This window comes from Rhinopithecus bieti, unplaced genomic scaffold (genome assembly GCF_001698545.2).
Source record: "Rhinopithecus bieti isolate Rb0 unplaced genomic scaffold, ASM169854v2 scaffold_574, whole genome shotgun sequence".
Lineage (NCBI taxonomy): Eukaryota > Metazoa > Chordata > Mammalia > Primates > Cercopithecidae > Rhinopithecus > Rhinopithecus bieti.
Window position 1 is genome coordinate 407,133 of NW_016803605.1, and position 18,124 is coordinate 425,256.

General features: G+C 49.7%; 2 protein-coding genes across 2 annotated transcripts in view; one reads left to right on the top strand and one right to left on the bottom strand.

Moving 5' to 3' along the window:
- CRX (cone-rod homeobox) overlaps positions 1–12,662 on the bottom strand; it is a 22,208-nt gene extending 9,546 nt beyond the window's left edge. Inside the window, exon 1 of the mRNA XM_017889178.1 lies at positions 11,179–12,662. Within this exon, the coding sequence (XP_017744667.1) occupies positions 11,179–11,380 (202 nt within the window). The 5' untranslated portion in view covers positions 11,381–12,662. The remainder of the gene's footprint in view (positions 1–11,178) is intronic.
- A 1,513-nt stretch (positions 12,663–14,175) lies between these two features.
- TPRX1 (tetrapeptide repeat homeobox 1) overlaps positions 14,176–18,124 on the top strand; it is a 17,118-nt gene continuing 13,169 nt past the window's right edge. The window contains 2 exon segments of the mRNA XM_017888859.1: positions 14,176–14,255; positions 14,685–14,755. Of these exon segments, the coding sequence (XP_017744348.1) occupies positions 14,176–14,255; positions 14,685–14,755 (151 nt within the window).

Below are 18,124 nucleotides of genomic sequence, written 5' to 3' on the forward strand. Positions count from 1 at the left end.
CCCAGGATGGAGTGCAGTGGCCGGATCTCGGCTCACTGCAAGATCCGCCTCCCGGGTTCAGGCCGTTCTCCTGCCTCAGCCTACCTAGTAGCTGGGACTACAGGCGCCCGCCACCTCGCCTGGCTAATTTTTTGTATTTTTAGTAGAAACGGGGTTTCACCGTAGTAGCCAGGATGGTCTCGATCTCCTGACCTCGTGATCCACCCGTCTCGGCCTCCCAAAGTGCTGGGATTACAGGCTTGAGCCACCACGCCCGGCCTACTACATATTCTAAGGCAGCAGTCCTCAACCTTTTTGGCACCAGGGACTGGTTTCATGAAAGATAATGTTTCTATGCATGGGGGTGGGCAGTGCATTAGATTCTCATAAGGAGCATGCAACCTAGATCTCTCACACACGCAGTTCACAATAGGGCTCATGCTCCTGTGAGAATCTAGAACCACTACTGATCTGACAGGAGACAGGGCTCAGGCGGTAATGCTCGCTCACCAGCTGTGCAACCCCATTCCTAACAGACCACAAACTGGGGGCTGGGGATCCTGTTCTAAGGGACTGCACCTGTGTTTGATTTACTATTCTTTTGTTTGTTTCTTTGTTTGTTTTGTTTTGTTTCTTTGAGACAGAGTCTTGCTCTGTCGCCCAGGCTGGAGTGCAATGGCATGATCTTGGCTCACTGAAGCCTCTGTGTCCTGGGTTCAAGCGATTCTCCTGCCTCAGCCTCCCGAGTAGCTGGGACTACAGGCACCCACCACCACGCCCAGCTAATATTTGTATTTTTAGTAGAGACAGGGTTTCACCATGTTGGCCAGGCTGGTCTCGAACTCCTGACCTCGTAGTTCTCTCGCCTCGGCCTCCCAAAGTGCTGGGATTACAGGCATGAGTCACCGCGCCTGGCCTACTATTCATTATTGATTAGAGTCTAGACTTCAACAAGGTAAATAGTAACCTCAGGAAGTTTGGTTGCAAATGATTTCTCTCTGGTAGAAAAGATAACCTCAAAGGTCACAGTTGTATTGCCCTGTAGGTCTTTAACCAGTTTTGTATCTAACCTGGCAAACTTTCTCCAGCACGTCTTTCCTGACTAAACGTATTAACTTCTGTTCATCAAATTATCCTTTTTTTTTTTTTTTAAGGAGTCTCTGTCGCCCAGGCCGGAGTACAGTGGCACAGTCTCGGCTCACTGCAACCTCCGCCTCCTGGGTTCAAGCGATTCTCCTGCCTCAGCTTCCCAAGTAGCTGGGATTACAGGCGTGAGCCACCACGCCCAGATAATTTTTTGTATTCTTAGTAGAGACAAGGTTTCACCATTGTTGGCCAAGCTGGTCTCAAACTCCCAACCTCAGGCGCCCGCCACCATGCCTGGCTAATTTTGTATTTTAGTAGAGATGGGGTTTCACCACGTTGGCCAGGATGCTCTCGATCTCTTGGCCTTGTGACCTGCCCGCCTCAGCCTCCCAAAGTGCTGGGATGACAGGCATGAGCCACTGCATCCAGCCCAAATTCTCCTTTGAGACAGCTGGTTCCTTCATTCATGGCTTAAATAAATCTTTGACCCGTGCTTGTTATATATGTGTCAGAGAATCAGATTTGTTTTTGGGATTTTTTAAGAGATAGGGTCTCCCTCTGTCATCCAGGCTGAAGTGCAGTGGCGTGGCCATAGCTCACTGCAGCCTCCAACTCCTGGGCTCAAGTGATCTTCCCACCTCAGCCTCCCAAAGTTCTAGGACTACAGACATGAGCCACCACACCTGGCCAAATGGTTTTTTTCTTTTTAATTTAATTGTACTTTGACAATAAGTGTTTGTGAATGTTATTTTATATATTGTATATGACCAAACGATATATAGTGTATTATATGTATTTTTATTTATATAATATATTTTTTTTCTTTTTTTTTTTGAGACGGAGTCCACTCTGTCCCCAGGTGGAGTGCTGTGGCAGTGATCTCGGTCACTGCAAGCTCTGCCTCGCTGTTTCACGCCATTCTCTGCCTCAGCTCCTAGTAGCTTGGACTCAGGCGGCCCGCCCCGCGCCCGCTAATTTTTTGTAAATTTTTAGTAGAGAGGGGTTCCCATGGTCTCGATCTCTGGCCTTGTGATCCCCGCTTCGGCCTCCCAATGCTGGGATTAAGGCATGAGCCACCGCGCCCGGCCGTTATTATATATTTAAATATTATATATTATAATTTTGTATCTTCAAAAGAAACAGTATGTGCTGTGGCAGTGGTGTTACTCTCGACATTTGTGTGTTTTTTTTTTTTTTTTTTTGATGGAGTCCTCGCTCTGTCGCCCAGCTGAGTGCAGTGCCGGATCTCAGCTCCTGCAAGCTCTACTCCTGGGTTTACGCATTCTCCTGCCTCAGCCCTCCCAAGTAGCTGGGGTACAGGCACCGCACCAGCCACGAGGCCTATTGTTTTTTTTTATTATTTTTAGTAGAGATACGAGGGTTTCACGTGTTACGACCCAGGTTTATCCGGATAATCCGTTATCCTGACCTCAAAGTCATTCGCCCCCCATGTTCCGTCCCAAACCTGCCAGAAGACATGTGCGGAATGTGAGACAGGCTTGACAGCCCCCTGGCGTCTTGCATTGCTTAAAATACAATGGGGACGCACGGCCCATTTGTGATTTTAAGCAATTCAGACGCCAGGTGCTGTGTCTCACACCTATGATCTCAGCGTTTGGGAGGTCAAGGTGGCAGATGCTTGACTCAGGTTGAGACCAGTCTGCGTACATAGGTAAACCCTGTCTCCACACCACCACACACACCACCACACACACACACACACAAAATACAAAATTGGTCAGGCATGGTGCTGCACTCGTAGCCAGTTACTCAGGAGCTGAGTGGGAGGATTGCCAGAGCCGGATTGGAGACTGCGTGAGCTATGAGTCTGCCCTGCACACCAGCCTGGGCAATAGAGCAAGACCCCTTGTCTCAAAACAATAAATAGCCAGGTGCAGTTTGCTCATGCCTGCAATCCCAGACTTCGGGATGCCGAGGCCAGATGATCACCGAGGTCAAGAGTTCGAGACGCAGCCTGGCAACATGGGCAAACTCTGTCTCTACTAAAATACAAAATTAGGCGGCATGTGGTGGGCGCCTGTATCCCAGCTACTCCAGAGCTGAGGCAGGGAAATCGTTGAACCCGGGAGGCAGAGGTTGCAGTGAGCCGAGATCCCGCCATTGCACTCTAGCCTGGGGCAACAAGAGCGAAACTCCATCTCAAAAAAAAAGTATAATAATAAAAAAATTTTAAAATAAAATAAATAAAAACACAAAAATTAGCCCAGGCATGGGTTGCATGCCTGTATCCAGCTACTTGGGAAGCTGAGGCAGGAGACCCCTCTGGAACCTGGGAGGGTGGGTTTGCAGTGAGCCCGAGATTGTGCCAGTGCACTCCAGCCTGGGTGTCAGAGTGAGACTCATCTCAAAAATAATAAGATTATTAGTATTAATTATTAATTAAATGAGGATTGATTTTACTCATGTGGTAGATATACATTGATATGCATAGAAAATTCAGGAAGGAGTCAGTCGGGGGGCTACGGTACAGTGATCTGGCCTCTGGGAAGGAGTGCTAAAGCCCGTTCTTGTTTCTATAGTTTGGATTCTCTTTTTAATTGTGCGTGTGTGCGTGCGTGTGTGTGTGTGGTGTGTGGTGGTTTGTCAAAAGCAAAACAACAATGAAATCTTCAAAAGCAAACGAATGAAACCCTCTGGAGGTCCTCACTGCCTCATTAGATGGCCGTCAGAAAACCTCTCAGCCTCAGGGGCTATTTACATAAGCCGTTTCCTGGGCTAGGAACGCCTCTTCCCCACCCCAAAACCCTCTCCCAGCTAACCCCTTCTCCTCCAGTCTCAGCTCGCTACTAGACAAAGAAAATAAAAAAAATTCCCAGAGAACAACTACGCCCCTGAACTGGATTTTAACACACCAACACACACACCTCCTATGTCTTCAAGACACAGCTGTATTAAATGACATATTTATATGTTTGATCTATCTCATCCCCTCAAATTCATCAGTTACCTGAGTTCAAGGGACTGAAATATTCGGGTTCTGCCACGTCCCTCAACAAATAAAATATTTAGAAACTAGAAAAAGAATTAAAAATGGAGGTTGCGTCACGGTTGGAGAGCTGTAATCCCAGATGGAGGCGGATCACGAGGTCAGGAGTATCGAACATAACATGGTGAAACCCCGTCTCATACTAAAAAATACATAAAAAATTAGCTGGGCGTGGGGGCGGGCGCCTGTAAGTCCCAGTTATTCAGGAGGCTGAGACCGGAGCGGAGTTTGCGATGGGCCGAGAAAAAAAAAATGAAAAATGGATGGCGTTATTTCAGACTCTCACCCCTTCATTTCTCTCCTGGCCTTTCCTTCTCATCCTCACGTGAGGAGGAGGGACAGATTCTGTTTTTTTAAGTGAGATTCTAACTGCTAATTCAGTAAATATTTTGAATGCATTCCATGCTCTAGGACTAGAATATGCCAAGAAATAAGACCAAGCTCCTCTGTTCTCATAGAATGAATTCTTGGTTCCGATCCTAGAGAAGCGTATGAACAAGGAAAAAAATGCGCACTCTTGTCCAGATAAGCAATGGTGGCGAACGGCTAATATCGGGTTCAAGTGATTCTTGCCTCAGCCTCCGAGTAGCTGAGATTACAGTGCCTGTCACCACACCAGCTAATTTTTAGTATTTTATAGAACGGAAATTTCCAGGCTGGTCTCGGAACTCCTGACTTGGGTGATTCTCCACCTCGACTCCAAAGTGCTGGGATTACGGCGTGAGCCACATGCTGGCTTTTTTTTTAAATTTTTTTTTTTTTTTTATTTTTTTTTTTTAAAATAAAGATGCATGGCCGGGGGCAGGGACTCACGCCTGTAATTCCAACACTTTGTGAGGCTGAGTTATGAGGATCATTTGAAGTCAGGAGTTTGAGATCAGCCTGGCCAACATGGTAAAACCCCATCTCTACTAAAAATACAAAGATTAGCCAGACATGGTGATGCGTGCCTGTAATCCCAACTACTTGAGAATCACTTCAACCTGGGAGGCGGAGGTTGCAGTGAGCTGAGATGTCACTACTGCACTCCAGCCTGGGCGACAGAGCAAGACGCTGTCTCAAAAAAAAAAAAAAAAAAAAAAAGTCTTCAGCAAGTTTCAAAAACTCCCAGAAAATAAAACAGGTGGAAAAAAAAGCCTTTAGAAAGTTTCAAGAACTCCCAAGAAAATAAAACAGGTTGTTATGAGAATGAAGGAGTTTGGGGTGGAGTGAGGCATCTAAGAAGTTTTGTGGATCTGGGATAGAGATTTCCAGGAAAAAAAAAAAAAAAACAGGTGCAAAGGCTTGGAGGCTGGGCTGGACTCTCACACTGTCACCCTGAGTGAGACGGAGTCTCCAACTTGGTCTTGTTGGAGGAGAAACAAGGCACCCCACAGCAGAGTGGTCATGGAGAAAAGCAGAAAGAACAAGTAAAACCTGGCAGGAATGTCACGAGGAGGCTCAGTGCTGACAATAAAATCAAAAGCAGCTACATTAAATCCCCAAAATCAAACTGCCTCCAAGGTAACTCCCAATAATCCTTACCCGCTGATATTCATGCCCTGTGTAGTCCCTACTAACAAGCAGGCTGACGTGTGTAACCAACGGGATATTGCAGAAATGACAGAGCGTAGCTTCCAAGGCTAGCACCTGCTCTAAGGACAGCCAGCCGCCATGTTGTGAGGATGCTCAAGCCATCTCATGGAGAGGTCTATGTGGCAAAGAAATGAGGCCTCCTGCCAACAGCTGTGAGAGTAAGCTACTATGGATGTTATCTCCCCAGCCTCAGCCAAGCCAGTAAGTGACTTCAGTCCTGGTCGACATGTGACTACAGCCCCATGGAACACCCTGAGCCGGAATAATCCAGTTAAGCCACTCTTGGACTCCTGTCCATCAGAAACTATGAGAGATCATAAATGTTTATTGTTTGGGCCGGGCGTGGTGGCTCATGCCTGTAATCCCAGCACTTTGGGAGGCTGAGGCGGGAGGATCACGAGGTCAGGAGATCAAGACCATCCTGGTTAACACGGTGAAACCCTGTCTATACTAAAAATACAAAAAATTAACTGGGCGTGGTAGCGGGCGCCTGTAGTCCCAGCTACTCGGGAGGCTGAGGTAGGAGAATGGCATGAACCTGGGAGGCGGAGCTTGCAGTGAGCCAAGATCACGCCACTGCGCTCCAGTCTGGGTGACAAAGCAAGACTCCGTCTCACAAAAAAGAAAAAAAAAAAAAGAAATGTTTATTGTTTGAAGCTGCTAAATTTTGGGATAAGCTGTTACCCAGCAATAGGTAACTAATACACAAGCCTTCTCTATACAGGATGTCATTAAATACCCATCACAACCTTGGGAGGTAGAGATTGTATTACTATGATGCTTACATTTTGGTTTTGGTTTTGGTCTTAGGGACAGCGTCTCACTCTGTCCACCCAGGCTGAAGTGCAGTGGCAAAATCATAGTTCACTGCAGCCTCGACCTCCTGAGCTCAAGCCATCCTCCTACCTCAGCCTCCCAAGTAGCTGGGACTACAGGTGTGCCACCACGCCTAGCTAATTTTTTTCATTTTTGTGTAGAGAGGAGTGTCTTGCCATGTTGCCTAGGCTGGTCTTGAACTCCTGACCTCAGTAGATCCTCCTGCCTCAGCCTCCCAAAGTGCTGGGATTACAGGCCTGAGATGCTGGTTTGCCTGATGCTTACAGATTAGACAGCATCGTCAGGCTCAAAAGTGTGACTTACTCGGGATCACACACAGGCTGGCAGTGGAGAATCCAGGATTTCAAGGTTAGAGTAATTCCTGAAGGTCCTATTCCCCCAGCCCCCTATCCTGGGATCCCTCTGTCCTCTCCCACTTCTCCAAAAACCGATAATGTTAAATATGAACCTCCAGAGAGTGGAGGCAAGGAAACTGGTGAACTTGCCCCACTGGGGACCATTTGCAGGGCCTGGAACAAAACACACACTTTCATTGTCTTCGTCGTCAAATCTGAGCCAGGTTGCCCGGCTAAGCAGTTGACCTTACAGGAAAGCCAAAAAAGCTCACATTTAGGATCACCCCTTTCTGGGTTTTTGTTGTTTTTGTTGTTGTTGTTATTTTGAGACGGAGTCTCTGTCATCCAGGCTGGAGTGCAGTGGCGCGATCTCGGCTCATTGCAACCTCCACCTCCCGGATTCAAGCAATTCTTCTGCCTCAGCCTCCCAACCTGGGACGACAGGCATGTGCCATCACGCCTGGCTAACGTTTTTTGTTTGTTTGTTTGTTTGTTTTGTATTTTTAGTAGAGATGGGGTTTCTCCATGTTGGCCAGGTTGGTCTCAAACTCCTGACCTCAGGTGATCTGCCCACCTCGGCCTCCCAAAGTGCTGGAATTACAGGCGTGGGCTACCGTGCCTGGCCAGGATCATCCCTTTTTACGAATAGGGGATAGGAGGCTCCGCAGGAGGAAAGTGTGGGCCGCAGATCAAACAGCTGATAATAATGATTAAAGTGCTGCCTGGACAAGATGTCAGCAGAGAATAATAACAATAAAAATAATGTCAAACATCCACTGAAACCTTTCTCTGGGTTTGGCAGCAACCTGAGGCAGCTGATGACAGAAAAGCCTCCAGTGAAGGCTGGGCGTGGTGGCATGTACCTGTAATCCCAGCACTCTGGGAGGCTGAGGTGGGAGGATCGCTTGAGCCCAGGAGTTGGAGGCTGCAGTGAGCTATGATCAAGCCACTGCACTCCAGCCTGGGCGACAGAGCAAGACCCTCTCTCAAAACAAAACAAAACAACAAAACAAAACAGGCCAGGACTGTGGCTCAGCACTTCGAGAGGCTGAGGCTGATCACTTGAGGTCAGGAGTTCAAGGCCAGCCTGGCCAACGTGGTGAAACTCCGTCTACTAAAAGTACAAAAATTAGCCAGGCGTGGTGTTGCGCGCCTGTTGTCCCAGCTACTGGGGAGGCTGAGGCACAAAAATCTCTTGAACCCAGGAGGCAGAGGCTGCAGTGAGCTGAGATTGCACCACTGCACTCCAGCCTGGGCGACAGAGCAAGACTCCAGTCCAAACAAACAAACAAACAAACAAACAAAAAGTCAATCAGTCAATCAGAAGAGGACCTGTGTCATGGGGAGGAAATAAAAAAGAATGTCCGGGAAACTCGGCAGACACGACCAGGCTTTACATACAAGATCTCACAACGACAACGATTTCCAGACACTGGTGTTTTATGATCTCAAAGGGCGCCACAAGGGACATCAGTGTCCCTGCCCTGGGGATCAACCTGGGAGGCCCGAGGCTGGTTCTCAGAGCTGTGGGGTTCGGCACCCACTGGGTCCCAGGTTCCCATCTGAACAGTCGTTCTCATCCCAGCAGTGAGGCCTGAAAGCTCACAGGCCACCTGGTGGGGCCAGACATGCCAAGATAACTCCATTCTACAGCAGGGGAGCGTGAGCCTGGGAGGTGAGGGAGGTGCCCACAGGTCAGGTGGCCTGAAGACCTTAACGGACCTTCCAGGGGGTCGTCCAGCTTCCTCGACACAACTGGCATGCCCACGCGCCGGACGCTTGAGGAACAAGATCTGCAGGGAACCATAACACCCATGGAAACTTCCTCCCAAGGCGGCTCCTGTAATGCATCCCCGCTTTACAGAGGAGGAAACTGAGGCTGGAGGGAAGTGGAGTCTCCCAGTTTCTGTCTTGCAAATGCAGCGGGGCCAGAGCCCAGGGCCTGGGCGCAGCACCTGCCCCGGACGCCTGTGGCCCTCTTGACCAACAGTCGACCATGGCCTCTAGGACACCTCGGCCACAGCCCCATGGAGGCTCAGAGGTCCCTTGTCCCAGGAGGAGGATAAGCTTGAGGCTGAGAGAGGTTTCGTCAATTCCGCGAGGTCACAGCAGGTGTATGAGGAAGAAACCAGGGGTAGAATTTAAAAATTCTCTTTGCGGCCCCCCAGAGGCCCCGCTCCTTCCACCTCCAGCTCTACCATAAACCAAACAGAATGAGGCTGGTCTCCGGCCCTACTCCCACTGCAGGCCAGGCCTGCAACACAGGGTTCCCATGGCTTATCTGGCTGGATCATTGTGACAGCTTCTCATTGTCCCCACTTTGCATAGGAGGCAACCGAGACCCAGAGAGCCCACATGAGGGGTCCAAGGCCACACAGTGAGAAAAGAATAGGGTTTAAACCCAGACTCGGCCGGGCGCAGTGGCTCACGCCTGTAATCCCAGCACTTTGGGAGGCCGAGGCGGGTGGATCACCTGAGGTCAGGAGTTCGAGACCAGCCTGGCCAACATGGTAAAACCCTGTCTCTACTAAAATACAAAAATTAGCCAGGCGTGGTGGTGCATGCCTGTAATCCTAGCTACTTGGGAGGCTGAGGCAGGAGAATTGCTTGAACCTGGGAGGTGGAGGTTGCAGTGAGCCGAGGTCGTGCCACTGTACTCCAGCCTGGGCAACAGAGTGAGACTCCATCTCAAAAACAGAAAACAAAAAACAAAAAAAACAGACTCATGTGGCTTCATGCCAGCCTTTAGGAAGACCCTCCCAGCCCAGCCACGTTCAGGGCCTGCCCTTGTCAACCACTCCAGCCTCTCTCTGCAGCCTCTGTTGGCGCCTCTGTGCAGTGGGGATAAGGAGCTGGGTGGATGCACCCACTGCCGGGCATGAGACCTGGGGGAAGCCAAGACCCATGGCACAGTTAGAGTCTGAGCCAATCAACTCAGGGATCAACATTGTGATCCCTGGAGCATCCAGAAATTCAAACACAGTGGGCAGCCTTGAAGTCAAACCTCACTCTGCGGCCATCACAGCCCTTGCTCGGTCCTTTTGGGAAAATCACATCACACCTCCTCTCTGTGGCAGTCTGTCTACCTGTTTCTACCCTCTGCCCTTCGTTCATTCATTCATTCATTCATTCATTCCCTCCATATTCAGTGAGCACTCACTGTGTGTCTAGGACTGACCCAGGCACTGGGAATACAGCCGAGAACAAGACAGACAAGGCCCCAGTCCTCCTGACTGGGGCAGACAAGAACAAAGTGTCAATCAGAGTTTTGCAGGAGACCGGCCAGGCGCAGTGGCTCACGCCCATAATCCCAGCACTTTGGGAGGCTGAGGCGGGGGGATCACTTGAGGTCAGGAGTTCAAGACCAGCCTGGACAACATGGAGAGACCCCATCTCTACTAAAAATACAAAAAATAGCTGGGCATCATGGTGCGCGCCTATAGTTCCAGCTACTCAAGAGGCTGAGATGGGAGGACTGCTTAAACCCAGGAGGTGGAGGTTGCAGTGAGTGGAGATCATGGTGCTGCACTCCAGCCTGAGCAACAGAGCATGACTTCATCTCAAAAAAAAACGGCTTTGCAGAAGATCAGAGAGAGTGACTGTGCTGGAAGCTAGGAGTGCAGGAGTATGAGGAACCCCTCAGTCCCGAAGTAGAGCCTGGGCTGAAAGCCGGAGCCTCTGGGTGCATCGAGGCCCCAAGTGATCAATTCACCAGCACAGTGATCCTCAGTCATCACATTTCCAGCTCCCTCGGGCAGGCCCAAGTCCACCCAGAGTCCTTCCTGCTGCAGCCACAGACCTGGGCTCTCTGCGTCTATGTCCGTTCCGTCCCTTGTCTGTCATTCATCCATCCATCTATGCAACACATATTTAGGCAAATCCCAGCCACACGCTGGGGCACTGGGGAGAAATCAATGCTCAGCAAGGGAGGGAGACAGGCCATTTGTGGATCATCACGCAAATGAAAATTTCGGGCAGTGCTAAGAGTTTTAAAGAAAATCCAACAGAACGGTGTGCTGAGGAGTTGCCTTAGAACCACGGTGAGAAGCCCCCAAACCCGGATGCTGTCAGGGCTTGAGGGCGCCCCCAAGCCACCCTGAATCCTCCAATGCCCCAAGTGCCATGGACCAGTCCCTGCTGTCTAACCTTACTCCCTCCTGCTGCAATCACATCCCAGCCCTGTTTCCGCAAACACCAGGACGACACCTCTGTTTTGTGTGTGACTATTCAGCAAACGTCACCTGCAGAGCATGGCAAACACAGCCATGAATAAAATAAACCCAACTTCTCCCCTCTCTTTCTTCTCCCCCATTCCCTCTCCCTTCCTCAGTCCCCTCCGCCTCTCCTGCAGACGCTCACCTTCGGAAAGGAGGGACGGGGCTCTCCTGGTGGCCCAGGACCTACACAGAGCAGCCAGACAGCAGAAGCTGAAGGAAACACGTCCCCTCACATGGGGAGATTTTAAGCCCGGGCTGGGAGTGATGTCATTTGTCATGGCCCGGATCTCGGAGGGTAATCCTGGCCAAGGTGGGGGACTCGACTGGGCACCAGGAGGTGACATTGGCTGAAAGGGGGAGGGGCACCCGTCTGCTTAATCCCCTCCTCTTCCCCCCATGACATCTTGGCAATTAGGGTTGATGGGGAAGGGAGGCCCCAGCTCCTGCTGGTGACCATAAGCCCCTACTCCTCAGGGAAGTCCTTCCTTTGGTCTAACTGGTGTCTCTCCAGCTTCAGCTAGCATCCCGAGAGAGGCATCAAAGAGGAAGGAGAGAACTGTCAGAGGGTCCTGAGAGACCATCTGAAAAAAGAGAGGCACGGGGCTTTCTGGATCCCTCTCCTGGGTCCCCCTTTCTCTCCACAACAGTTTGTCTGACAGCTGGTTTATCTCTGTACTGCCTCATTGTTCTCGGTTTCTGCCTCAGTTTCCCCTGTTTCTCTTTCTTTGACTTGATCAACTCCTATCTGTGGCCTGTCTGTCTCTGTGTTGTCAGACATGATATTCTCCTCTTTTGGGGGGCAGTGGTGGGGGCGGGGGCTGCTCCCAGCACTGAAAATAGGCAGACGTTAGAAAGGGTGTTTCGTTTTCTGTTTTTGGTGGAGTTTGGGGTTTGGGTTTTTTTTTTCTTTTCTTTTCTTTTTTTTTTTTTTTTTTTTTTTTTGAGACAGGGTCTCACTCTTCTATCACCCAGGCTGGAGTGCAGTGGCATGATCACGGCTCACTGTAGCCTTGATCTCCTGTGTTCAAGGGATCCTCCCTCCTCAGCCTCCCAAGTAGCTGAGACTTTACAGGCACACACCACGATGCCCAGCTAATTTTTTCATTTTCGTAGAGATGGAGTCTGTCTGTGTTGCCCAGGCTGGCCTCAAACTCCTGGCCTCAAGGGATTCTCCCATCTCGGCCTCCCAAAGTGCTGGGATTGCAGGCGTGAGCCACTGCACCCAGCACTTGCCATCTCGCTACACACCGTTGGTCTTTGTCTGGTTTCTCTGGACCTCAGTTTCTTTTCCTTTGGGCCTCCGGCTGTGGCATTTCTGCCTGCTTGCCTGAATACCCCTCTTTCATTCTCCATCTGCTCCTCTCCGTCCCTGTCTTTGTTGATAAACCTGCATTACCACCTTGGTCTCTCTTATTCTTTCCCTCTCTTTCTCTGTCTCTCCCTGTCTGTCTCGCTCTCTCTCCCCTCTCCCTCAGCCTCTGTGTCCTTCTGTTCCTGTCTGTCCCTCTCTTTGCTGTCTTTCTGCCTGTCCACCTGTCCCTGTAACTCCAGCCTCGTCTCTGTCTCTCTGTCCTCACTTATCCACCATGCCTCTCTACAGCTCCAATCTCTGTTCCTCCTTCTCTTTTTCCCTGTCTCTCTCTCTCTCTCTTTCTCTCTCTCTCTGATTCTTATTTCCCCTCTCTCTGGATTGCCCTTCATTTTCATTTTGTTTTGTTTTTGTTTTGAGACAGAGTCTCGCTCTGTCACCCAAGTTGGAGCGCATTGGCACCATCTCAGCTCACTGCAACCTCCGCCTCCCGGGTTCAAGCAATTCTCCTGCCTCAGCCTCCCGAGTAGCTGGGAGGATTTCCTTTCATTTCTGTCCTTCTCCCTATCTTGGTACCTCTGTCCTATTTCCGATTTTCCTGGTCTCTGGCCCTCTTTGTGTCTCTCTCCTCTCGTCTCTCTCTCTAGATATTAATATCTCTCCCTGAGCTCCTGGGCCCCACACGGGTCTGTTTCACTTCCCCATGCACCCAAACACGCACACAAACACACACAAGCGCACACGCGCACACACACACACACACGCCCAGTAATCCCTCCTTGTGGCTGGGTCGTGTGTCTCAGCCATAAGGGGCCCTTTCTTTCTCCTCCTCCCTCCCCCAAACCCCCTGCTAGGAGAGATTAAGGCTACAGGCCTGGCTGAGGAATCAGGACAGGTCTCATTAGCTTGAAGAGCCAGGGGTGACAGCAAGAGAGGGAGGGGCCGTCTGACCCTCGGCGACCAGTCCAGAGGCTCCCGATGGGAGAATCCAGTCCTGGAACAGACCCTCTGGCCCTGGAGCAGGGAAGGAAGGTCAGCTGTGCAGGGAGAGGGAAGAGAAAATAACTTCTAGCAGGATAGAGAAGGTGTCAGCAACTCTGAAATCACCTGCCCCTGGGAATCTGGGTACTGGTTGGCTCTTGGATCCAGAGTCCTTCCAGGGGCGAGGGTACAGAGAGGTGGCTTTCAGCTGGTCCTGCACATGGCCCTGGGATCAATTAAGCTGAAATCAAATCCAAGCACTTCCTCTCTGAGCTAGGTCTTCTGAGGCAAGTTGCTTTCCTTCTCACCTCCACCCAGTGGCTCAGGCAGAAATCTGGGCACTCAACCTGGCCCCCAACCCCTTTCTCCTCACCACTCACATCCAATCCATCCATAAGCCCTGCCTTCTCTTCTTTCAGATCATTGTCCTACTGAAACAATATAAAGCACTGCTGGAAGAAATTAAAGGAAACTCAAGTCAATAGTGAACTATATACCATGTTCATGGATTAGAAGACTCAATATTATTAAGAGGTCAATTCTTCTCAAACTAATCTTTAGATTTACTGCAGTCCCAGTCAGAATCTCCTCAGGATTTTTCTGTAGAAATTGATTGTCAAACTGATTCTGAAGTTGCTATGGAAATATAAGTGATCTAGAATAATCAAAGCAGTCTTGGAAAAATAAAACGAGTTGGAGAACTTATGCTACCTGATTTTGAGACTTATTGTAATGCACATGATTGCAGCTGGAAAAAGTGGGGTTAAGGATTAAGAAAATGTGGCACATATACACCATGGACTACTATGCAGGCATTAAAAAGGATGAGCTCATGTCCTTTGCAGGGACATGGATGAAGCTGGAAACCATCATTCTCAGCAAACTATCACAAGGACAGAAAACCAAACACCGCATGTTCTCACTCATAGGTGGGAACTGAACAATAAGAACACCTGGACACAGGGTGGGGACCATCACACATACGGGCCTGTCATGGGGTAGGAGGCAGGGGGAGGAATAGCGTTAGGAGAAATACCTAATGTAAATGACGAGTTAATGGGTGCAGCAAACCAACATGGCACATGTATACTTAGGTAACAAACCTGCACATTATGCACATGTACCCTAAAACTTAAAATAAAATAAAACAAAGTGGGGTTAAATTCTGGGGACAGTCTGAAGACATGTGGAATACTGGAGGATCCTTGGATCAGGTTGTTAATGAGTTTCACTCCAGGCTCTACTGCAGGATGGGGGTCTCCTCATGCCTGCACCTCCTTAGCTCCCTAACACCTTCATCCTGTTTGATCTTTTGCAAAACTCTTATTGACACCTTGTTTCTTGTCTGCCCTTGTCAGGAAGATGGGGCCCTGTCTGTCTTGTTCTCAGCTGTATTCCCAGTACCTGGGACTGTCCCAGACACAGAGTAGTAAGTGTGTGTTCAATAAATGTGAAAGAAATGGATAGATGGATGGATGGATGATAGATGGATGGATGGATGGATGGATGGATGATGGATGGATGATGGATGGATGGATGGATGGATGATGGATGGATGATGGATGGATGATGGATGGATGGATGATGGATGGATGGATGGATGATGGATGGATGGATGGATGGATGATGGATGGATGGATGATGGATGGATGGATGGATGGATGGATGGATGGATGGATGATGGATGGATGGATGATGGATGGATGGATGGATGGATGGATGGATGGATGATGGATGGATGATGGATGGATGGATGGATGGACGGACGGAGGGGCAGAACCAGGTAGAGAAACTGGCACAGAGAAATGGTGTGATGTTTTTGCAAAACGACCAAGGGTCTGTGATTGCTGCACTGTGAGGTCAGACTGTGGGGCTACCCACTGGTGTTTGAATCTCTGGATACTTCAGGAATCATATTGTTCCTGAGTTAATTCATTCAGGCTTTAACTGTGCCATGAATCCCGGCTTCTACCAAGTCCCATGCCTGGTAGTGGATGCATCCATCCAGCGCCTTGTCTTCACTGGACAGAGGAGCATACAAAGGCTGCAGAGAGAGGCTGGTGGGGCTGACAAGGGAGGGCCCTGAACGTGGCTGAGCCGGGAGGTTCTTGCCAAGAGCTGGCATGGAGCCACATGAGTTTGGGTTTAAACTCTGTTCTTTTCAAACTGCGTGGCCTTGGGCTCTTCATGTGGGCTCCTGGGCCTCAGTCACCTCTTCTGCAAAGTGGATACAGTGACAAGCTGTCACAATGAGCCCTGGGAACCCCGTGTCCTAGGCCTAGCATGGGGTGGCCTGGGGTGGGAGCGGGAGCAGGGGAGGGAGCTGAACTCATCCAACTTCTAGGAACCCCAGGTAGACTTGAGGGTGAAGAGCGGGGCTCTGGGGCCAAAGAGATTTAAATTCTACCCCTGGTTCTTCCACTCATCACCTGTGTGACCTCAGGAATTGACAAAACCTCTCTCAGCCTCAGTTTCCTCCTCTGACAAAGAGACCTCTGAGCTCCATGGGCCTGTGGTGAGTGTCCTAAGAGGCCATGTCGCCTGGTGGTCAGGAGGGCACAGGCTCCGGGGCAGGTGCTGGCCCAGCCCTGGCTCTGCCGCTGATGTGCAAGACAGAACTGGAGACTCCACTTCCCTCAGCCTCAGTTTCCTCCTCTGTAAAGCGGGGATGATACCAGGAGCCGCCTTGGAGGAAGTTTCCATGGGGTTATGGTTCCCTGAGATCTTGTTCCTAAGGTCCGTGGTGCATGCAGTGTGTGAGAAGCTGGGACCCCCTGGAAGTCCTTAAGGTCTTCAGCCACCTGACCTGTGGGCACCTCCCTCCCTCCCAGGCTCAGTCTCCCCTGCTGTAGAATGGAGTTATCTGCATGTCTGCCCCACCAGGTGGCTGTGAGCTTTCAGGCCTCACCTGTGAGAACAACTGTTCCGGTGGGAACCCGGGACCCAGTGGGTGCCGAACCCCACAGCTCTGAGAACCATCCTTGGGCCTCCCAGGTTGATCCCCAGGGCAGGGACACTGATGTCCCTTATTCCACTCTTTGAGATCATAAAACATCAGTGCCTGGATATTCAACCAGGTTGCAGAAGACTTATACAGGCATTTCAAAAGTGAGAATAGCAAATAATCCACCAGTGTATGACACAGGGCTCACATTCATTGATCAACAGGGAAATGCAAATGAAAAACTCATAGTGGTAACTCCACATCCCACCAGGACAGCTAAAATGGAAGACTGACAATGCCATGTGTTGACAAGGACATGGAGCATTCAGGATTCGCACACCCTGCTGGGGCAAAGTACTGTAGCTCTCTTTGAAAAATGGTTTGGCAGTATTTTCTAAAGTTGGGTATATGACTCAGTGCCGTCATTCCTTGGTACATACCCAACAGAAACTCTGTGTTGTTTCACCAAAAAGATGAGAACAAGAATGTCCCTAGCATCAACCTTCACAAGAGCCCCACACTGAAAGCTTCCCAAATGACTGTCCATAATAGACGGGATACGTTTCTTCTGCTGCATTCACTGAAAACAATCCTGCCCAGAGATGAGTCTGAAACTCCTTGGTCTCAGGATCCCTTTATGTTCTTAAAAGTCATTGAAAAGTTGGGCATAGTGGCTCACAGCTATAATCCCAGCACTTTGGGAGGCCAAGGCAGGTGAATCGTTTGAGCCCAGGAGTTCACGACAAGACTGGGCAACATAGTAGGACTCCATCTCTAAAAAAAAAAAAAAAAAAAAAAAAAAAAATTACCTGAGGTTGATGGCACATGCCTGTAGTCCCAGCTACTCAAGAAGCTGAGGTGGGAGGATCATTTGGGTCTGGAGGGGCTGAGGCTGCAGTGAGCCATGATTGCACCACTGCACTCCAGCCTGGGTGACAGGACGAGACCCTGTCTCAAAAAAAGACAAAAAGAAATCATTGAATACCCAAAGAGCTTTTGTTTGTACCAGTTATATCCATTGCCACTTACCTTAAGAAACATTAAAACTAGCCAGGCACAGAGGCTCACGCCTGTAATCCCAACACTTAGGGAGGCCAAGGCAGTCGAATCACTTGAGGTCAGAAGTTCAACACCAGCCTGGCCAACTTGGCGAAACCCGTCTCTACTAAAAATGCAAAAATTAGCCGGGCGTGGTGTTGCATGCCTGTTGTCCCAGCTACTCAGGAGGCTGAGGTATAAGAATCACTTGAACTCAGGAGGTGGAGGTTACAGTGAGCCAAGATCGCACCACTGCACTCCAGTCTGGGCAACAGAACAAGACCCTGTCTCAAAAGAACAAAAAATTAAAACGGAAAGAAACAAAATAATATCTTTATCAATCCATTAAAACAACAAAAATAGGCTGAGCACAGTGGCTAATGCCTGTAATCCCAGCACTTTGGGAGGTTGAGGCGGGTGGATCACTTGAGGTCAGGAGTTTGAGACCAGCCCAGACAACATGGTGAAAGCCCACCTCTACTAAAAATACAAAAATTAGCTGGACTCAGTGGCATGTACCTGTAATCCCAGCTGCTCAGGAGGCTGACACAGGAGAATCACTTGAGCCTAGGAGGGAGAGGTTGCAGTGAGCCAAGATCACATCACTGCACTCCAGCCTGGGTAGTGGAGCAAGACTATCAAATACCCATCAATGATAGACTGGATAAAGAAAATGTGACACATATACATCGTGGAATACTATGCAGCCGTTAAAAAGGATGAGCTCATGTCCTTTGCAGGGACATGGATGAAGCTGGAAACCATCATTCTCAGCAAACTAACACAGGAACAGAAAACCAAACACTACATGTTCTC